At 57.7% G+C, this 22,359-nt stretch overlaps 1 protein-coding gene across 2 annotated transcripts in view; it reads left to right on the top strand.

Moving 5' to 3' along the window:
- The window catches only part of rnf141 (ring finger protein 141), a 191,167-nt gene that overhangs the window by 87,743 nt on the left and 81,065 nt on the right, over positions 1–22,359 (top strand). The window contains exon 6 of one of the 2 annotated variants that reach the window (XM_086008388.1): positions 1,184–1,399. The exons of the other annotated variant lie outside the window; for it this stretch is intronic. Coding sequence (XP_085864514.1) covers positions 1,184–1,280 — 97 coding nt within the window. The 3' untranslated portion in view covers positions 1,281–1,399. Of the gene's footprint in view, positions 1–1,183; positions 1,400–22,359 lie in introns of those variants that run through there. 2 annotated transcript variants of the gene reach the window in all.

A 22,359-nucleotide genomic window follows, 5' to 3' on the forward strand; every position in this document is an offset into this window, starting at 1 on the left:
AGAATCTAGAACTAGGGGGCATAGTCTCAGGATAAGGGGTCGGCCATTTAGGACTGAGATGAGGAGAAATTTCTTCACTCAGAGGGTTGTGAATCTTTGGAATTCTCTGCCCCAGAGGGCTGTGGATGCTGAGTCGTTGAGTATATTCAAGGCTGAGAGCGATAGATTTTTGGACTCTAGGGGAATTGAGGGTTATGGGGATAGTGCGGGAAAGTGGAGTTCATGTCGATGATCAGCCATGATCTTATTGAATGGTGGAGCAGGCTCGAGGGGCCGTGTGGCGGAGCAGGCTCGAGGGGCCGTGTGGCGGAGCAGGCTCGAGGGGCCGTCTGGCGGAGCAGGCTCCAGGGGCCGTGTGGCGGAGCAGGCTCGAGGGGCCGTGTGGCGGAGCAGGCTCGAGGGGCCGTCTGGCGGAGCAGGCTCGAGGGGCCGCGTGGCAGAGCAGGCTCGAGGGGCCGTGTGGCGGAGCAGGCTCGAGGGGCCGTGTGGCAGAGCAGGCTCGAGGGGCCGTGTGGCGGAGCAGGCTCAAGGGGCCGAGCAGGCTCGAGGGGCCGAATGGCGGAGCAGGTTCGAGGGGCCGAATGGCGGAGCAGGCTCGAGGGGCCGAATGGCGGAGCAGGTTCGAGGGGCCGAATGGCGGAGCAGGTGCGAGGGGTCGAATGGCGGAGCAGGTTCGAGGGGCCGAATGGCCTACTCCTGCTCCTAATTCTTATGTTCTATGTTCCCGCTAAGCTGCACGGCCACGCGATCGTGCAGCGGTCTGGGGGTCCCGCACAGGCCGCTCACCGGCTTTTACATGGGAGAAACCGCGCATACGGGAAAATTTGAATGGGCCACGCAGCCCATTAAAGGGACCTCGCACGGGGAAAAAATGAGAGGGAACATTGCTCAGCGCCCACCTTTATCTTTGTACCTGGGTGAAGCACCCTGGGAGGCTGCTCTACAGTAAAGGTGCTAAATAAATGCAAGGTGCTGCTGGTTAGGACACGAATGGATTAAGCGCCTGTTCGCCAATACTTTACACCGTAATTTGAAAAGAGAAGAAAACAAATCAAATGAAAGAGATTTCTGTTTCGCCACCACTTTAGATGGCACAAAATGACGTGGAATTGTGGGGAAGTCTTTCAGGGCTTATTGCAGCTCCCGCCATGCCTCAACTAACGTTTCTGTCTGTAATCTTTAGGCACAAGACCTTTTCGTATTCAAGCACCGGGCAGCCAAAAGAAGCCTTTGAAGCTGAAGTCTGGAGCCATAACCTGATCGGGAACAACTCCTCGTGAGAAGACTCGGAGCAAGAACCAAACTAATGCCAAATAACAAACCGTGAGATCGTGTCCTCCAACTTCAAGCAAGCAAAGCTAATGTAACAATTCAATAAACATTAAGGACAAGTGTTAAATCTGTGAGTTGTTCAAGTAATTAATACTGAGACTTAATCATTAACAATAAAACAGGTCTTTACTGGTTGGAGGTAGGGACTATACGTAGGTCTTTACTTCATGCCCACAGGCGGGAACTGAGGGGAGATCAGTACCCACAGTACTATTTATACCCCTATGGCCAGGAGTGGTACTGCGTATCACTACGCCCTACAAGTAGTGCAGTCCTGTCCATAGGTTCAAAGTAGCACACATATTACATACACAACATTCCTCCCTTCCTAGCTTTACAGTCATCTCCCCATTTAACATAACGTAATAACATATATACATATATAACTTCAGGTTTACATAACAGAATAACATAGATACATAGATAACTTCATGTCAAAACAGATCACAGATTCAGTCTCTGCGGAAAACAGTTCACAGATTCAATCTCTGTGGTGTAGTCGGTTCACGTTGCTGGAGTGACTCATTCAATAGTCCTTCCATGGATTTAACAGTTTGAACTTCCGAACTGAATTGGCTCCGTTCGGAGGGACCACGTGTGTGATCTGGTAGAGGTAATAATGGTTCAGATGGGTCATCTTCTGTTTCGACTTTTCCTTTTCTGCTTCTTGGAGACTCTCTGGGCTCCACTGTCAGCTGCCAGCTGCATGCGCAGTTCCTCCTTCTCTTCCTCCTTTTTCCGTAGTAGAGCCACCTTCTCCCGATGTTCCGTAGACTTTCAGTGCTCCTCCATGATTTCTGTATGGTGGGAGTCGAAGTTACAAGTTGGGCAGGACAGGACATAGTAATATTCGGTGTCGTCCTGATCTAGGCCAGCGAGAGGGTCTTCTATTTCCTCCATACCCAGCTGGGCGTTAGCCAGCTTTTGTTCCAAGTCCAGACATCTTTCCTGAAGAGACTTCTTCATGCGTACCTCTTCATCCAGCTTTTTCTGGGCTTTCAGCAAGTCGTTTACTAATGACCTCATTTGAGATTTTACTACTTCAACTTCTTTTGGAGATTGATTGATCGGACTATTCAATCCCTCTACCGGAGCAGCTGTTTCAGCGGTCTGTTGTTCTACGTTGACGTGAGTCAGCGTACTTTTGGCATCCAAGGGCTGCTCTGTTGCAGTCATCTCAGTCTGTGTTGCCACCTCAGCTCTTCCAATAACCTTTGAGAGCTCCGAACCCCTTTCGTTTGAATATTGAAGTTCGTGTTCAAGTTTTTCCCATTTCAGAGTCCTGTCCTTCAGCATATGCAGGAGTTGGCTGACCGTTAACTCCTCTGACATCAGACGTTTTGTGTGCTCCTGCTCCATTTTCTCCATCAGCTGCTTCTGTTGTCTTTCCAGATTCTCCAACTCTATATCAAAGAACTCTTTCGTTGCATTCAACTCTTGCTCAAAACGGCGAAGCATTTGTTCTAATTGCTGTTGTAGTTTGAAATGGAGTTGAGTTCGAGCCCGGTGTCCCTCAGAAATGGGCACATCAGTAGACTTGCCAGACTCAGAATCCACAGTTAAACTATGTTGTTGTTGCTCAGTGGAATTCTGTGCTGAAACTTTGCCTTTTGCACCCGAGTTGGGCTTACCATCATCCGTTCCAGAGTCTGGGCCGACTATCTTCACCGAGTTCTCACTCGTTATTGTTTGTAGGAAATGCCAGTCCATATTCATTTTCCTAATCCACTCCCGTCCTAGTAGTGGAGAACCTCCTTCAGATATCACATATAAGTCCATTATTTGACTGTCTTCGCCCTTGTGGACCACTGCAACCTCTATTTTCCCGATGGGGTATACTCTTTGCCCCGTGTATGTTTTCAATATAATCCCCATATCCTGTAGGGGAATATGTTGGAATAACTTTCCGTAATCTTTCTTATTTATGACCGTCAATGCCGATCCAGTGTCCAATTCCAGTTTTACTTGGACTCCTTCTATCTGAAGAGTGACCCAAATTGTCTGGAGGTCTGCACCCTTACCAGCGTTGAGTACTCTTAAGCTAGCCAGTTCATTACAGCTTAAGCTAGCCAGTTCATTACTGCTAGCGTCTGAATCGGACTCCTGTTCGGTCACCTTGTGTACCTTTGCGTATTTTCCTTGCGGTGACTTCTTGTTGCTGGTCTTCTTCCCTGACCTGCATACTCTAGCTATATGTCCAAGCCTACCACAAGTTCTACATTCTTGGTTTTTAAACCAACACTGGTTCTGATCATGCGTTGTCTTTCCACAACGATAACATTTGCCAGAACTCACACCCAATTTGTGTGCACTGAGCTCCGGTGACCGTAGCTGCATTACTGCCGTGCCTCTCGCTGCGGCTTCGTGTGCTGCTGCCATAGTGACCGCCTTCTCAAGCGTCAGCTCATTCTCCTCGAGCAGTCGCTTTTGTGTATCCTGTTTAAATAAACCACACACAAATTTGTCTCGAAGTGCCTCTGTCAGTCCTGTTCCAAACTGGCAATATTTCGCTAATTTACGCAATTCCAGCAAATAATCAGCATTGCTTTCATGCTGTAGCTGCCTTCTGTCGTAAAATTTAAATCGTTCCGCTAGCATCAGCGGCGTGGGGTTTAGATGATCTTTCAGGACAGTAACAATCTCATCGAACGTCTTATCCGCCGGTTCATCTGGTGATAACAGGTGTTTCAATTGCCCGTATGTCTTCGCACCCATTAAATTTAATAATGTTAGAGCTTTATCTTGGTCACGAATTTTATTGGCCTTACAATAATTTTTTACTCTTTCAACATATATGGCCCAATCTTCGAGGTCACTATCAAAGGTGCTAATATTCCCGTGTTTAGGCATTGTATCCTCGTCGCCAGTGTTAAATCTGTGAGTTGTTCAAGTAATTAATACTGAGACTTAATCATTAACAATAAAACAGGTCTTTACTGGTTGGAGGTAGGGACTATACGTAGGTCTTTACTTCATGCCCACAGGTGGGAACTGAGGGGAGATCAGTACCCACAGTACTATTTATACCCCTATGGCCAGGAGTGGTACTGCGTATCACTACGCCCTACAAGTAGTGCAGTCCTGTCCATAGGTTCAAAGTAGCACACATATTACATACACAAGGAAGTGGGATTAGAATTAGTGACCATGGTTTTACATAGAATTACATCGGCTGTACAGCCCAGAAACAGGCCATTCAGCCCAACAGGTACGTGCTGGTGTTTCTGCTCCACACAAACCTGCTCCCACCCCTCTTCATCTCACTCTCTTCATATCAGCATCTCCTTCCATTAAGGTTGCTTGAAGTGGAATAAAGTAGCTCGTTACCCAGCCGTTAACTCAGCATTAATGGAATCCCGTACACACACAGTCCCCAACGTGCTCATTACATATAAGAACATAAGAACATAAGAAATAGGAGCAGGAGTAGGCCAATCGGCCCTTCGAGCCTGCTCCGCCATTCAATAAGATCATGGCTGATCTGATCCTAACCGCCAATCTACTATCACAGAACCATCTCCTGAATCTAACAGAATTAGACACACGAAATAGGAGCAGGATCAGGCTACACGGCCCCTGGGCCCGCTCCGCTACCCACAGGGCCATGACCGATCCGAACCTAGCCTCATGTCCAAATTCCTGCCTGCTCCCCGTAACCCTTAATTCCCTTTAGTTCTAGGAAACTGTCTATTTCTGTTTTAAATTTATGTAATGATGTAGCTTCTACAGCTTTTTGGGGCAGCATATTCCATGGACCTACCACCCTCTGAGTGAAGTAGTTCCTCCTCATCTCAGTTTTGATAGAGCAGCCCCTTATTCTAAGACTATGCCCCCTAGTTCTAGTTTCACCCATCATCGGGAACATCTTCCCCGCATCCACCCGATCCAACCCCTTCACAATCTTATATGTTTCAATAAGATCGCCTCTCATTCTTCTGAACTCCAATGAGTAGAGTCCCAATCTACTCAACCTCTTCTCATATGTCCATCCCCTCATCCCCGGGATTAACCGAGTGAACCTTCTTTGTACTGACTCGAGAGCAAGTATGTCTTTTCTTAAGTATGGACACCAAAACTGTACGCAGTATTCCAGGTGCGGTCTCACCAATACCTTGAAAGATACCCAGTGAATGATCAAAGTCCAGAGTATCTGATTCAACACTTTAAAGTGAACGAGGCAGAAGCTAACAGTACTCATCACAGACGTAGGGTTCGTGCCAGAACGTAATGAAGCTCAAATTCTTTTTAGATTACTCCGCTACATTTTATTACTTTCAATGTTTGAACTATTTAGTTAAAGATCATAAGCTAGACCCAGCTCTGCATTCCTTGTCATTCTTTTTGCCTTTCCCAGGAGATTACAAGGCTGCAAGGGGGTGGGGGAGAGTGAGGGGGAAGAGTGAGGGGGGAGAGTGAGGGGGGTGAGTGAGGGGGAGAGTGAGGGGGGAGAGTGAGGGGGAGAGTGAGGGGGGAGAGTGAGGGGGGAGAGTGAGGAGGGAGAGTGAGGGGGGAGAGTGAGGGGGAGAGTGAGGAGGAGAGTGAGGGGGAGAGTGAGGGGGAGAGTGAAGGGGAGAGTGAAGGGGAGAGTGAAGGGGAGAGTGAGGGGGAGAGTGAAGGGGAGAGTGAGGGGGGAGAGTGAGGGGGGAGAGTGAGGGGGGAGAGTGAGGGGGAGAGTGAGGAGGAGAGTGAGGGAGGAGAGTGAGGAGGGAGAGTGAGGGGGGAGAGTGAGGGGGAGAGTGAGGGGGGAGAGTGAAGGGGAGAGTGAAGGGGAGAGTGAGGGGGGGAGTGAGGGGGAGAGTGAAGGGGAGAGTGAGGGGGAGAGTGAGGGGGGAGAGTGAGGGGGAGAGTGAGGGGGAGAGTGAGGGGGGAGAGTGAGGGGGGAGAGTGAGGGGGGAGAGTGAGGGAGAGAGTGAAGGGGAGAGTGAGGGGGGAGAGTGAAGGGGAGAGTGAGGGGGAGAGTGAGGGGGAGAGTGAAGGGGAGAGTGAGGGGGAGAGTGAGGGAGAGAGTGAGGGAGAGAGTGAGGGGGGAGAGTGAAGGGGAGAGTGAGGGGGGAGAGTGAAGGGGAGCGTGAGGGGGGAGAGTGAGGGGGGAGAGTGAGGGGGAGAGTGAGGGGGGGAGTGAGGGGGAGAGTGAAGGGGGAGAGTGAGGGGGGAGAGTGAGGGGGAGAGTGAAGGGGAGAGTGAGGGGGAGAGTGAAGGGGAGAGTGAGGGGGGAGAGTGAGGGAGAGAGTGAGGGGGGAGAGTGAGGGGGGAGAGTGAGGGGGGAGAGTGAGGGGGAGAGTGAGGGAGAGAGTGAGGGGGAGAGTGAGGGGGGAGAGTGAGGGGGGAGAGTGAGGGGGGAGAGTGAGGGGGAGAGTGAAGGGGAGAGTGAGGGGGGAGAGTGAAGGGGAGAGTGAGGGGGAGAGTGGGGGGGAGAGTGAGGGGGAGAGTGAGGGGGGGAGAGTGAGGGGGAGAGTGAGGGGGAGAGTGAAGGGGAGAGTGAAGGGGAGAGTGAGGGGGAGAGTGAGGGGGAGAGTCAAGGGGAGAGTGAGGAGGGAGAGTGAGGGGGAGAGTGAGGGGGGAGAGTGAGGGGGAGAGAGTGAAGGGGAGAGGGAAGGGGGAGAGTGAGGGGGGAGAGTGAAGGGGAGAGGGGGAGAGTGAGGGGGGAGAGTGAGGGGGAGAGTGAGGGGGAGAGGGAAGGGGGAGAGGGAAGGGGGAGAGTGAGGGGGGAGAGTGAAGGGGAGAGGGGGAGAGTGAAGGGGGAGAGTGAAGGGGAGAGTGAAGGGGAGAGTGAAGGGGAGAGTGAGGGGGGAGAGTGAGGGGGGAGAGTGAGGGGGGAGAGGGGGAGAGTGAGGGGGAGAGTGAAGGGGAGAGTGAGGCCGGAGAGTGAAGGGGAGAGTGAGGGGGAGAGGGGGAGAGTGAAGGGGGAGAGTGAGGGGGGAGAGCGAGGGGGGGAGTGAAGGGGGAGAGTGAAGGGGAGAGTGAGGGGGAGAGTGAGGGGGAGAGTGAGGGGAGCAGAGGGGGAGAGTGAGGGGGAGCAGGAGGGAGAGTGAGGGGGAGAGAGAGGAGGAGTGAGGGGGGAGAGAGGGGGAGAAAGGGGGCAAGTGAGGGGGGAGAGGGAGTGAGGGGATGAGGGGGAGAGGGAGCGAGAGGGGGAGAGTGAGGGGAGGGGGGGAGAGTGAAGGGAGGGGGGAGAGGAGGAGCGAGAGGGGGAGAGTGAGGTGAGGGGGGTGAGTGAGGGGAGAGTGGGAGAGTGAGGGGAGAGGGGGAGAGTGAGGGGAGCAGAGGGGGGAGAGTGAGGGGAGAGGGGGAGAGTGAGGGAGCAGAGGGGGGAGAGTGAGGGGAGAGGGCGGAGAGTGAGGGGAGAGGGGGAGAGTGAGGTGAGGGGGGGTGAGTGAGGGGAGAGTGGGGAGAGTGAGGGGAGAGGGGGAGAGTGAGGGGAGAGGGGGAGAGTGAGGGGAGAGGGTTGAGAGTGAGGGGAGAGGGGGGAAGAGTGAGGGGAGAGGGGGAGAGTGAGGGGAGAGGGGGGAAGAGTGAGGGGAGAGGGGGAGAGAGTGAGGAGGGGAGAGGGGGAGAGAGTGAGGAGGGGAGAGGGGGAGTGAGGGGGAGAGTGAAAGGGAGGGAAGAAGTGTAAAGTCATGATGTTCTGGCCATGATTGGTGTGGGACAGTCTTGATGGACCAGCTGGTCTTTTCCTGCCCACCTGTTTCGATTGTTTGTATCATATGTAACATTGTGAATGTAACGTTATGATAAGTAGGCAATCGAATTTCTTAGGGAAGGAGATAAGAAAAATCCCGACTACTCTGGTCATCTCCCAGTACCCTAACTCTGCCATTACATCATTCAGCTCCATGTTGCGTGGATTGATATCTGTGTCCTGGGCTAGTACGAGAACACACCCAGGTCCAAAGTTGGTGTGTATTACACTGCGCCATGGATATTGGTCCTTGCCCAGGTTTCCTCACACTGGGCTTTGAGACAAGAGTGACCATCTCCGCACCCTCCTTATGACTGGTTCAATGAGCAATTTAGGCTTGGAGATGGGTCATTGGCCCGTCCTCTCTCTCGAGCAGTAGCCTGTGCAACAAGAGGGAAAAAATAACATGCACAATAGGGAGGGGGGCAATCAATGAAAAATAATGATGCAGAATAACTAGTAGATATCCTAAAACATTGCACACAGAGAGTCAGTACCAAACATAGTCTTCAAGTGAAGCGGGTTAGAGGGCAGGAATAATTGAATCAGGCACACAGATATAACCCAGCCCCACTAAAGTCACATATACTGTCCTTATTTTTATACATTTCCATGATAGATTCTCATGTCCCCAGTGGGAGGGACCGTAATTACAACATGACGAGTTTACACAGGAAATCTCCATTATAAACTTGGAGATAGAAATTTATAATAGAAGACGTTGACAGGAGGAGCGGATGTAATATTTTTTATACATTACTGAAGGGCAGCTTGATCTTAACTTGAATAAGATCCCGCCATAGATCAGCAGACAAGCTGAAAAAATGCCACAAATCACCTTCCCCACCAACTCATCGTCAATCAGCTACTTTTTTGTAAAATATATTCGCATGTTTTTGAGTTTAAAAAAAAATCTCGCTTCCTTTCTGTTTAAAAAATCAACTGGCTGATGTCGCAATGAAGTGTGCAGTCTGTTTTATTTTCTTTACATACTGTGTAATATGGAATGAATTTTAAAATCCAATGAAGTGAAATGTATGATTTGTGCAGTTAGAGCGAGAATCCTTGTCTAGCAGGAAATATTTCACATAAGTTTTTTTTATCATCAAATGCTTATTTTCAGATCTAATATTGTATTAGCGAAATCTGCCCAAACTGTTACCTCAGACTCTGTGCTTCGATTTCTAGTTTATTCTTCGCAACTTGACTTCAGATGAATTAAAATAAACAATCAATTTGGATCTAATGTTCCTGTCTTCAAATGATGAACTGGGTTCTACAAACACTCAAATACATTGCTGAAAACACAGAAAAATAGGAGCAGGAGTCGTCCATTCGAGCCTGCTCCGCCTTTCAATATGATCATGGCTGATCCTCTATCTCAAGACCATATTCCCGCTCTCTCCCCATACCCCTTGATGCCTTTTGCATCTAGAAATCTATCTCCTTCTTAAATATATTCAGTGACTTGGCCTCCACAGCCTTCTGTGGTAGAGAATTCCACAGGTTCACCACCCTCTGAGTGAAGAAATTTCTCCTCATCTCAGTCCTAAATGTCCTACCCCGTATCCTGAGACTGTGACCCCTCGTTCTAGACACCCCCCCCAGCCAGGGGAAACATCCTCCCTGCATCCAGTCTGTCCAGCCCGGTCAGAATTTTATACGTTTCTTATACAAATCTTTAGATCAAAATAAACTTACAAATAAATCAGCTCAGTTGCGGCTTTTCAAATGAAACACTGGAGTATTTCAGTGGCCTTTCTGTGATAATCCTTCCCGGCATCGGTCAGCTCGGGATGCTGGTGAATTGCGCTCCGCTGCTAACTACTCTGCTCAGCTGATTGATGTTTACACAAACCCCCTGGTCAGGAGCCAGGTGACGCTGGTCCCTTCAGCCCTTCTTCCCACTGAATGCAATCCTGCAATGGGCCGGGTGTGATGAGGAACTCACTGAGTGAGTTGGTACAAACCCACATCCGACTGACTGCTCCATGGGCGTCCTTGTGCACCAGTCGCTGAAGGTAAGCATGCAGGTGCAGCAGGCGGTTAAGAAAGCAAATGGTATGTTGGCCTTCGTAGCGAGAGGATTCGAGTACAGGAGCAAGGATGTCTTGCTGCAGTTGTACAGGGCCTTGGTGAGACCACACCTTGAGTATTGTGTGCAGTTTTGGTCGCCTTATCTGAGGAAGGATGTTCTTGCCATGGAGGGAGTGCAGTGAAGATTCACCAGACTGATACCTGGGATGGCAGGAATGACGTATGAAGAGAGATTGGGTCGATTAGGCTTATATTCGCTGGAGTTTAGAAGAATGAGAGGGGATCTCATTGAAACTTATAAAATTCTAACAGGACTAGACAGACTAGATGCAGGAAGGATGTTCCCGATGGCCGGGGAGTCCAGAACCAGGGGTCACAGTCTAAGGATAAGGGGTAAGCCATTTAGGACAGCGATGAGGAGGAATTTCTTCACCCAGAGAGTGGTGAACCTGTGGAATTCTCTACAGAAGGCAGTAGAGGCCAATTCATTAAATATATTCAAGAAGGAGTTGGATATATTTCTTCAGGCTAAAGGGATCAAGGGATATGGGGAGAAAGCAGGGACAGGGTACTGAATTTGGATGATCAGCCATGATCTCATTGAATGGCGGAGCAGGCTCGAGGGGCCGAATGGCCGACTCCTGCTCCTATCTTCTATGTTTCTATGAGTTCCTCAGTCTCTGTTTTATAGGAAACAGTACGGATGAACATTGCGAGTGTGTGTGTGAGATGTGGTTATAAGGCAGCCACATTTTTTTAATTGATCTGTATAAAAGATATATCGATTTTAAAGACTGGCAGATCCCCTGTGGTATTGCTCATGGTGAGCAGGGGGATACACTGCTTTGTGACAACAGGGGTGTTACCAACTAAATGTGACAAGGAAAATGCTACAGGTAGCAAGTGTGAAAGTTAGAGAAAGTGTGCAACAATAGTTAAGAATCGAAATATATTGGCCCAGAACTTGGTGTCGGGGGCTTGCCGCGCGTGCAAGCCCCCGATCTGCACTCACCCTGCGCGCTGACATCTGAAGCCCGGGCCTGCTCGCATTTCCTGTCACTGGCCCGGTTCAGATGTCGGCGCGCTGTGCTAACCTGACCCAGCGGCGTAGTTAGTGCGATGTGCCGGCTGGGATCAGGTGAGCACTGTACAACCAATCAGGGGAGGGGAAGGTTCATTCATGAGTTTGAGAGTAAGAACTGTCAAACTCATGAAAACTACGGGGGCCCAAAACACTATTTAAACTTTAAATAAAAATTTAAAAAACATCCCAATCATTAAATTAAGTATAAATTAGTTTAAAAAAATAATTTAAACAATAATTTTTTTTTTTGAAAAAAATAAATTTTTAATAAAAAGGGTCTAAAACTAAACTTACCTTATTGTAGATTCTTTAAAATAATAAAGCTGTGGACAAAAAATTCTAAACTGCAATAAAACACCACTTACCTGTAAAAATAAATACTGACGTGTGCTTTTTACAAGTGTAAAGACCAGAGGCCTTTAGACATGCGCAAATCCCCCAAAACAGAGGAAACCCAAGACGCACGCGCTGCCCCCTACAGCGCACGCGCTAGCCTCTTCACCTCTTGGGTTAGAGGAGAGGAAATGCCGGTTTTCAGCGCATGTGCTGTGCATGCTGAAAACCGGCATTTCCTCCGGCCAGACGCGTGAGTACCCCTTCCGTACTCACGCATTTGGGCAGGAATTACTGCCCCATTCCCAGTAAATTGCCCAATGCTGTTGCTTACAAACAGTTGATGAATATCAGTTGGCTTAGTGGTTAGCTCTCTTGCCTCCGAGTCAGAAGGTTGTGCGATTGAGTCCCACTCTAGAGACCTGAGCACAAAATCCAGGCTGACACTTCAGTGCAGTACTGAGGGAGCGCTGCACTGTCGGAGGGGCAGTACTGAGGGAGCGCTGCACTGTCGGAGGGGCAGTACTGAGGGACCGCAGCACTGTCGGAGGGGCAGTACTGAGGGAGCGCCGCACTGTCGGAGGGGTAGTACTGAGGGAGCGCCGCACTGTCGGAGGGGCAGTACTGAGGGAGCGCCGCACTGTCGGAGGGGCAGTACTGAGGGAGCGCCGCACTGTCGGAGAGGCAGTACTGAGGGAGCGCCGCACTGTCGCAAGGGCAGTACTGAGGGAGCGCTGCACTGTCGGAGGGGCAGTACTGAGGGAGCCCCGCACTGTCAGAGGGGCAGTACTGAGGGATCGCCGCACTGTCGGAGGGGCAGTACTGAGGGAGCGCCGCACTGTCGGAGAGGCAGTACTGAGGGAGCGCCGCACTGTCGCAAGGGCAGTACTGAGGGAGCGCTGCACTGTCGGGGGGGCAGTACTGAGGGAGCGCCGCACTGTCGGAGGGGCAGTAGTGAGGGAGCACCGCACTGTCGCAAGGGAGCGCCGCACTGTCGCAAGGGCAGTACTGAGGGAGCGCCGCACTGTCGGAGAGGCAGTACTAAGGGAGCGCCGCACTGTCGCAAGGGCAGTACTGAGGGAGCGCTGCACTGTCGGGGGGGCAGTACTGAGGGAGCGCCGCACTGTCGGAGGGGCAGCAGTGAGGGAGCGCCGCACTGTCGCAAGGGCAGTACTGATGGAGCCCCGCACTGTTGGAGGGGTGGTACTGAGGGAGCGCTGCACTGTCGGAGGGGCAGTACTGAGGGAGCGCCGCACTGTCGCAAGGGCAGTACTGAGGGAGCGCTGCACTGTCGGGGGGGCAGTACTGAGGGAGCGCCGCACTGTCGGAGGGGCAGTAGTGAGGGAGCGCCGCACTGTCGCAAGGGCAGTACTGAGGGAGCGCTGCACTCTCGGGGGGGCAGTACTGAGGGAGTGCTGCACTGTCGAAGGGGCAGTACTGAGGGAGTGCCGCACTGTCGGAGGGGCAGTATTGAGGGAGCGCCGCACTGTCAGAGGGGCAGCACTGAGGGAGCGCCGCACTGTCGGAGGGGCAGTACTGAGGGAGCGTTGCACTGTCGGGGGGGCAGAACTGAGGGAGCGCCGCACTGTCGGAGGGGCAATACTGAGGGAGCGCCGGCAGTACTGAGGGAGCGCTGCACTGTCGGGGGGGCAGTACTGAGAGAGCGCTTCACTGTCGGAGGGGCAGTACTGAGGGAGCGCCGCACTGTCGGAGGGGCAGTACCGAGGGAGCGCCGCACTGTCGCAAGGGCAGGACTGAGGGAGCGCTGCGCTGTCGGGGGGGCAGTACAGAGGGAGCGCTGCACTGTCGGAGGGGCAGTACTGAGGGAGCGCCGCACTGTCGGAGGCGCAGTACTGAGGGAGCGCCGCACTGTCGGAGGGGCAGTACTGAGGGAGCGCCGCACTGTCGGAGGGGCAGTACTGAGGGAGCGCCGCACTGTCGGAGAGGCAGTACTGAGGGAGCGCCGCACTGTCGCAAGGGCAGTACTGAGGGAGCGCTGCCCTGTCGGGGGGGCAGTACTGAGGGAGCGCCGCACTGTCGGAGGGGCAGTAGTGAGGGCGCGCCGCACTGTCGGAGGGGCTGTACTGAGGGAGCGACGCACTGTCGGAGGGGCAGTACTGAGGGAGCCCCGCACTGTCAGAGGGGCAGTACTGAGGGAGCGCCGCACTGTCGGAGGGGCAGTACTGAGGGAGTGCTGCACTGTCGGAGGGGTGGTACTGAGGGAGCGCCGCACTGTCGGAGGGGCAGTACTGAGGGAGCGCCGCACTGTCGCAAGGGCAGTACTGAGGGAGCGTTCCACTGTCGGGGGGGCAGTACTGAGGGAGCGCCGCACTGTCGGAGGGGGAGTAGTGAGGGAGCGCCGCACTGTCGCAAGGGCAGTACTGAGGGAGCGCTGCACTGTCGGGGGGCAGTACTGGGGGAGCGCTGCACTGTCGGGGGGGCAGTACTGAGGGAGTGCTGCACTGTCGAAGGGGCAGTACTGAGGGAGTGCCGCACTGTCGGAGGGGCAGTACTGAGGGAGCGCCGCACTGTCAGAGGGGCAGCACTGAGGGAGCGCCGCACTGTCGGAGGGGCAGTACTGAGGGAGCGCCGCACTGTCGGAGGGGCAGTACTGAGGGAGTGCCGCACTGTCGGAGGGGCAGCATTGAGGGAGCGCCGCACTGTCAGAGGGGCAGCACTGAGGGAGCGCCGCACTGTCGGAGGGGCAGTACTGAGGGAGCGCCGCACTGTCGGAGGGGCAATACTGAGGGAGCGCCGCACTGTCGGGGGGGCACTACTGAGAGAGCGCTGCACTGTCGGGAGGGCAGTACTGAGGGAGTGGCGCACTGTCAGAGGGGCAGTACTGAGGGAGTGTCGCACTGTCGGAGGGGCAGTACTGAGGGAGCGCTGCACTGTCGCAAGGGCAGTACTGAGGGAGCGCTGCACTGTCGGGGGGGCAGTACTGAGGGAGCGCCGCACTATCGCAAGGGCAGTACTGAGGGAGCGCCGCACTGTCGGGGGGGGCAGTACTGAGGGAGCGCTGCACTGCCGGGGGGGCAGTACTGAGGGAGTGCTGCACTCCCGGAGGGGCAGTACTGAGGTAACGCCGCACTGTCGTCGGCGCAGTACTAAGGGAGCTCTGCACTGCCGCAAGGGCAGTACTGAGGGAGCGCTGCACTGTGGGAGGGGCAGTACTGAGGGAACGCCGCACTGTCGGAGGGGCAGTACTGAGGGAGCGCCGCACTGTCGGAGGGGCAGTACTGAGGGAGCGTTGCACTGTCGGAGGGGCAGAACTGAGGGAGCGCCGCACTGTCGGAGGGGCAATACTGAGGGAGCGCCGCACTGCCGCAAGGGCAGTACTGAGGGAGCGCTGCACTGTCGGGGGGGCAGTACTGAGAGAGCGCTGCACTGTCGGAGGGGCAGTACTGAGGGAGCGCCGCACTGTCGGAGGTGCAGTACTGAGGGAGCGCCGCACTGTCGCAAGGGCAGTACTGAGGGAGCGCTGCGCTGTCGGGGGGGCAGTACAGAGGGAGCGCTGCACTGTCAGGGGGGCAGTACTGAGGGAGTGCTGCACTGTCGAAGGGGCAGTACTGAGGGAGTGCCGCACTGTCGGAGGGGCAGTACTGAGGGAGCGCCGCACTGTCAGAGGGGCAGCACTGAGGGAGCGCCACACTGTCGGAGGGGCAGTACTGAGGGAGCGCCGCACTGTCGGAGGGGCAGTACTGAGGGAGCGCCGCACTGTCGGAGGGGCAATACTGAGGGAGCGCCGCACTGTCGCAAGGGCAGTACTGAGGGAGCGCTGCACTGTCGGGGGGGCAGTACTGAGGGAGTGCCGCACTGTCGGAGGGGCAGCACTGAGGGAGCGCCGCACTATCGCAAGGGCAGTACTGAGGGAGCGCTGCGCTGTCGGAGGGGCAGTACTGAGGGAGCGCCGCACTGTCGGAGGGGCAGTACTGAGGGAGCGCCGCACTGTCGCAAGGGCAGTACTGAGGGAGCGCTGCGCTGTCGGGGGGGCAGTACAGAGGGAGCGCTGCACTGTCAGGGGGGCAGTACTGAGGGAGTGCTGCACTGTCGAAGGGGCAGTACTGAGGGAGTGCCGCACTGTTGGAGGGGCAGTAGTAAGGGAGCGCCGCACTGTCGCAAGGGCAGTACTGAGGGAGCGCTGCATTGTCGGGGGGGCAGTACTGAGGGAGCGCTGCACTGTTGGGGGGGGCAGTGCTGAGGGAGTGCAGCACTGTCGAAGGGGCAGTACTGAGGGAGTGCCGCACTGTCGGAGGGCAGTACTGAGGGAGCGCCGCAGTGTCAGAGGGGCAATACTCAGTGAGCGCCGCACTGTCGCAAGGGCAGTACTGAGGGAGCGCTGCACCGTCGGGGGGGCAGGACTGAGGGAGTGCCGCACTGTCGGAGGGGCAGCACTGAGGGAGCGCCGCACTATCGCAAGGGCAGTACTGAGGGAGCGCTGCGCTGTCGGGGGGGCAGTACTGAGGGAGCGCTGCACTGTCGGGGGGGCAGTACTGAGGGAGTGCAGCACTGTCGAAGGGGCAGTACTGAGGGAGAGCCGCACTGTCGGAGGGGCAGTACTGAGGGAGCGCCGCACTGTCAGAGGGGCAGCACTGAGGGAGCGCCGCACTGTCGGAGGGGCAGTACTGAGGGAGCGCCGCACTGTCAGAGGGGCACTACTGAGGGAGCGCCGCACTGTCGGAGGGGCAATACTGAGGGAGCGCCGCACTGTCGCAAGGGCTGTACTGAGGGAGCGCTGCACTGTCGGGGGGGCAGTACTGAGGGAGTGCCGCACTGTCGGAGGGGCAGCACTGAGGGAGCGCCGCACTATCGCAAGGGCAGTACTGAGGGAGCACTGCGCTGTCGGAGGGGCAGTACTGAGGGAGCGCCGCACTGTCGGAGGGGCAGTACTGAGGGAGCGCCACACTATCGCAAGGGCAGTACTGAGTGAGCGCTGCGCTGTCGGGGGGGCAGTACAGAGGGAGCGCTGCACTGTCAGAGGGGCAGTACTGAGGGAGTGCTGCACTGTTGAAGGGGCAGTACTGAGGGAGTGCCGCACTGTCGGAGGGGCAGTAGTGAGGGAGCGCCGCACTGTCGCAAGGGCAGTACTGAGGGAGCGCTGCATTGTCGGGGGGGCAGTACTGCGGGAGCGCTGCACTGTCGAAGGGGCAGTACTGAGGGAGTGCCGCACTGTCGGAGGGGCAGTACTGAGGGAGCGCCGCACTGTCAGAGCGGCAGCACTGAGGGAGCGCCGCACTGTCGGAGGGGCAGTACTGAGGGAGCGCCGCACTGTCGGAGGGGCAATACTGAGGGAGCGCCGCACTGTCGCAAGGGCAGTACTGAGGGAGCGCTGCACTGTCGGGGGGGCAGTACTGAGGGAGTGCCGCACTGTCGGAGGGGCAGCACTGAGGGAGTGCCGCACTCTCGCAAGGGCAGTACTGAGGGAGCGCTGCGCTGTTGGAGGGGCAGTACTGAGGGAGCGCCGCACTGTCGGAGGGGCAATACTGAGGGAGCGCCGCACTGTCGCAAGGGCAGTACTGAGGGAGCGCTGCACTGTCGGGGGGGCAGTACTTAGGGAGCGCTGCACTGTCGGGGGGGCAGTACTGAGGGAGTGCTGCACTGTCGAAGGGGCAGGACTGAGGGAGTGCCGCACTGTCGGAGGGGCAGGACTGAGGGAGCGCCGCACTGTCAGAGGGGCAGCACTGAGGGAGCGCCGCACTGTCGGAGGGGCAGTACTGAGGGAGCGCCGCACTGTCGGAGGGGCAGTACTAAGGGAGCGCCGCACTGTCGGAGGGGCAATAATGAGGGAGCGCCGCACTGTCGCAAGGGCAGTACTGAGGGAGCGCTTCACTGTCGGGGGGGCAGTAATGAGAGAGCGCTGCACTGTCGGGGGGGCAGTACTGAGGGAGCGCCGCACTGTCAGAGGGGCAGTACTGAGGGAGCGCCGCACTGTCGCAAGGGCAGTACTGAGGGAGCGCTGCACTGTCGGGGGGGCAGTACTGAGAGAGCGCTGCACTGTCAGGGGGGCAGTACTGAGGGAGTGCCGCACTGTCGGAGGGGCAGTACTGAGGGAGCACTGCACTGTCGCAAGGGCAGTATTGAGGGAGCGCTGCACTGTCGGGGGGGCAGTACTGAGGGAGTGCCGCACTGTCGGAGGGGCAGTACTGAGCGAGCGCCGCACTATCGCAAGGGCAGTACTGAGGGAGCGCTGCACTGTCAGGGGGGCAGTACTGAGGGAGCGCTGCACTGTCGGGGGGGGGCAGTACTGAGGGAGTGCCGCACTGTCGGAGGGGCAGTACTGAGGGAGCGCTGCACTGTCGGAGGGGCAATACTGCGGGAGTGGCGCACTGTCAGAGGGGCAGTACTGAGGGAGTGTCGCACTGTCGGAGGGGCAGTACTGAGGGAGTGCCGCACTGTCGGAGGGGCAGTACTGAGGGAGCGCTGCACTGTCGGAGGGGCAATACTGCGGGAGTGGCGCACTGTCAGGGGGGCAGTACTGAGGGAGTGCTGCACTGTCGAAGGGGCAGTACTGAGGGAGTGCCGCACTGTCGGAGGGGCATTACTGAGGGAGCGCCGCACTGTTGGAGGGGCAGCACTGAGGGAGTGCCGCACTGTCGGAGGGGCAGTACTGAGGGAGCGGCGCACTGTCGGAGGGGCAGTACTGAGGGAGCGCTGCGCTGTCGAAGGGGCAGTACTGAGGGAGTGCCGCGCTGTCGGAGGGGCAGTACTGAGGGAGCGCCGCACTGTCGGAGGGGGGCAGTACTGAGGGAGCGCTGCACTGTTGGGGGGGCAATACTGAGGGAGCGCTGCACTGTCGGGGGGGCAGTACTGAGGGAGTGCTGCACTGTCGAAGGGGCAGTACTGAGGGAGCGCTGCGCTGTCGGAGGGGCAGTACTGAGGGAGCGCCGCATTGTCGGAGGGGCAGTACTGAGGGAGCGCCGCACTGTCGCAAGGGCAGTACTGAGGGAGCGCTGCGCTGTCGGGGGGGCAGTACAGAGGGAGCGCTGCACTGTCAGGGGGGCAGTACTGAGGGAGTGCTGCACTGTCGAAGGGGCAGTACTGAGGGAGTGCCGCACTGTTGGAGGGGCAGTAGTAAGGGAGCGCCGCACTGTCGCAAGGGCAGTACTGAGGGAGCGCTGCATTGTCGGGGGGGCAGTACTGAGGGAGCGCTGCACTGTTGGGGGGGGCAGTGCTGAGGGAGTGCAGCACTGTCGAAGGGGCAGTACTGAGGGAGTGCCGCACTGTCGGAGGGCAGTACTGAGGGAGCGCCGCAGTGTCAGAGGGGCAATACTCAGTGAGCGCCGCACTGTCGCAAGGGCAGTACTGAGGGAGCGCTGCACCGTCGGGGGGGCAGGACTGAGGGAGTGCCGCACTGTCGGAGGGGCAGCACTGAGGGAGCGCCGCACTATCGCAAGGGCAGTACTGAGGGAGCGCTGCGCTGTCGGGGGGGCAGTACTGAGGGAGCGCTGCACTGTCGGGGGGGCAGTACTGAGGGAGTGCAGCACTGTCGAAGGGGCAGTACTGAGGGAGAGCCGCACTGTCGGAGGGGCAGTACTGAGGGAGCGCCGCACTGTCAGAGGGGCAGCACTGAGGGAGCGCCGCACTGTCGGAGGGGCAGTACTGAGGGAGCGCCGCACTGTCAGAGGGGCACTACTGAGGGAGCGCCGCACTGTCGGAGGGGCAATACTGAGGGAGCGCCGCACTGTCGCAAGGGCTGTACTGAGGGAGCGCTGCACTGTCGGGGGGGCAGTACTGAGGGAGTGCCGCACTGTCGGAGGGGCAGCACTGAGGGAGCGCCGCACTATCGCAAGGGCAGTACTGAGGGAGCACTGCGCTGTCGGAGGGGCAGTACTGAGGGAGCGCCGCACTGTCGGAGGGGCAGTACTGAGGGAGCGCCACACTATCGCAAGGGCAGTACTGAGTGAGCGCTGCGCTGTCGGGGGGGCAGTACAGAGGGAGCGCTGCACTGTCAGAGGGGCAGTACTGAGGGAGTGCTGCACTGTTGAAGGGGCAGTACTGAGGGAGTGCCGCACTGTCGGAGGGGCAGTAGTGAGGGAGCGCCGCACTGTCGCAAGGGCAGTACTGAGGGAGCGCTGCATTGTCGGGGGGGCAGTACTGCGGGAGCGCTGCACTGTCGAAGGGGCAGTACTGAGGGAGTGCCGCACTGTCGGAGGGGCAGTACTGAGGGAGCGCCGCACTGTCAGAGCGGCAGCACTGAGGGAGCGCCGCACTGTCGGAGGGGCAGTACTGAGGGAGCGCCGCACTGTCGGAGGGGCAATACTGAGGGAGCGCCGCACTGTCGCAAGGGCAGTACTGAGGGAGCGCTGCACTGTCGGGGGGGCAGTACTGAGGGAGTGCCGCACTGTCGGAGGGGCAGCACTGAGGGAGTGCCGCACTCTCGCAAGGGCAGTACTGAGGGAGCGCTGCGCTGTTGGAGGGGCAGTACTGAGGGAGCGCCGCACTGTCGGAGGGGCAATACTGAGGGAGCGCCGCACTGTCGCAAGGGCAGTACTGAGGGAGCGCTGCACTGTCGGGGGGGCAGTACTTAGGGAGCGCTGCACTGTCGGGGGGGCAGTACTGAGGGAGTGCTGCACTGTCGAAGGGGCAGGACTGAGGGAGTGCCGCACTGTCGGAGGGGCAGGACTGAGGGAGCGCCGCACTGTCAGAGGGGCAGCACTGAGGGAGCGCCGCACTGTCGGAGGGGCAGTACTGAGGGAGCGCCGCACTGTCGGAGGGGCAGTACTAAGGGAGCGCCGCACTGTCGGAGGGGCAATAATGAGGGAGCGCCGCACTGTCGCAAGGGCAGTACTGAGGGAGCGCTTCACTGTCGGGGGGGCAGTAATGAGAGAGCGCTGCACTGTCGGGGGGGCAGTACTGAGGGAGCGCCGCACTGTCAGAGGGGCAGTACTGAGGGAGCGCCGCACTGTCGCAAGGGCAGTACTGAGGGAGCGCTGCACTGTCGGGGGGGCAGTACTGAGAGAGCGCTGCACTGTCAGGGGGGCAGTACTGAGGGAGTGCCGCACTGTCGGAGGGGCAGTACTGAGGGAGCACTGCACTGTCGCAAGGGCAGTATTGAGGGAGCGCTGCACTGTCGGGGGGGCAGTACTGAGGGAGTGCCGCACTGTCGGAGGGGCAGTACTGAGCGAGCGCCGCACTATCGCAAGGGCAGTACTGAGGGAGCGCTGCACTGTCAGGGGGGCAGTACTGAGGGAGCGCTGCACTGTCGGGGGGGGGCAGTACTGAGGGAGTGCCGCACTGTCGGAGGGGCAGTACTGAGGGAGCGCTGCACTGTCGGAGGGGCAATACTGCGGGAGTGGCGCACTGTCAGAGGGGCAGTACTGAGGGAGTGTCGCACTGTCGGAGGGGCAGTACTGAGGGAGTGCCGCACTGTCGGAGGGGCAGTACTGAGGGAGCGCTGCACTGTCGGAGGGGCAATACTGCGGGAGTGGCGCACTGTCAGGGGGGCAGTACTGAGGGAGTGCTGCACTGTCGAAGGGGCAGTACTGAGGGAGTGCCGCACTGTCGGAGGGGCATTACTGAGGGAGCGCCGCACTGTTGGAGGGGCAGCACTGAGGGAGTGCCGCACTGTCGGAGGGGCAGTACTGAGGGAGCGGCGCACTGTCGGAGGGGCAGTACTGAGGGAGCGCTGCGCTGTCGAAGGGGCAGTACTGAGGGAGTGCCGCGCTGTCGGAGGGGCAGTACTGAGGGAGCGCCGCACTGTCGGAGGGGGGCAGTACTGAGGGAGCGCTGCACTGTTGGGGGGGCAATACTGAGGGAGCGCTGCACTGTCGGGGGGGCAGTACTGAGGGAGTGCTGCACTGTCGAAGGGGCAGTACTGAGGGAGTGCCGCACTGTCGGAGGGGCAGTACTGAGGGAGCGCCGCACTGTCAGAGGGGCAGCACTGAGGGAGCGCCGCACTGTCGGAGGGGCAGTACTGAGGGAGTGCCGCACTGTCGGAGGGGCAGTACTGAGGGAGCGCCGCACTGTCGCAAGGGCAGTACTGAGGGAGCGCTGCACTGTCGGGGGGGGCAGTACTGAGAGAGCGCTGCACTGTCGGGGGGGCAGTACTGAGGGAGTGCCGCACTGTCGGAGGGGCAGTACTGAGGGAGCGCTGCACTGTCGCAAGGGCAGTATTGAGGGAGCGCTGCACTGTCGGGGGGGCAGTACTGAGGGAGTGCCGCACTGTTGGAGGGGCAGTACTGAGGGAGCGCCGCACTATCGCAAGGGCAGTACTGAGGGAGCGCTGCACTGTCGGGGGGGCAGTACTGAGGGAGCGCTACACTGTCGGGGGGGGGCAGTACTGAGGGAGTGCTGCACTGTCGAAGGGGCAGTACTGAGGGAGTGCCGCACTGTCGGAGGGGCAGTACTGAGGGAGCGCCGCACTGTCGGAGGGGCAGCACTGAGGGAGCGCCGCACTGTCGGAGGGGCAGTACTGAGGGAGCGCCGCACTCCCGGAGGGGCAGTACTGAGGTAACGCCGCATTGTCGTAGGCGCAGTACTGAGGGAGCTCTGCACTGTCGGAGGCGCAGTACTGAGGGAGCTCCACTGCACTGTCGGCGGGACAGTACTGAGGGAGTGCTGCACTGTGGGAGGGGCAGTACTGAGGGAACGCCGCACTGTCAGAGGGGCAGTACTGAGGGAGCGCCGCACTGTCGGACGGGCAGTACTGAGGGAGCGTTGCACTGTCGGAGGGGCAGAACTGAGGGAGCGCCGCACTGTCGGAGGGGCAGTACTGAGGGAGCGCCGCACTGCCGCAAGGGCAGTACTGAGGGAGCGCTGCACTGTCGGGGGGGCAGTGCTGAGAGAGCGCTGCACTGTCAGAGGGGCAGTACTGAGGGAGCGCCGCACTGTCGGAGGGGCAGTACTGAGGGAGTGCCGCACTGTCGCAAAGGCAGTACTGAGGGAGCGCTGTGAT

Source organism: Somniosus microcephalus, chromosome 15 (assembly GCF_052327205.1).
Source record: "Somniosus microcephalus isolate GS21.2 chromosome 15, FLI_Smic_1.0, whole genome shotgun sequence".
NCBI classification, from domain to species: domain Eukaryota; kingdom Metazoa; phylum Chordata; class Chondrichthyes; order Squaliformes; family Somniosidae; genus Somniosus; species Somniosus microcephalus.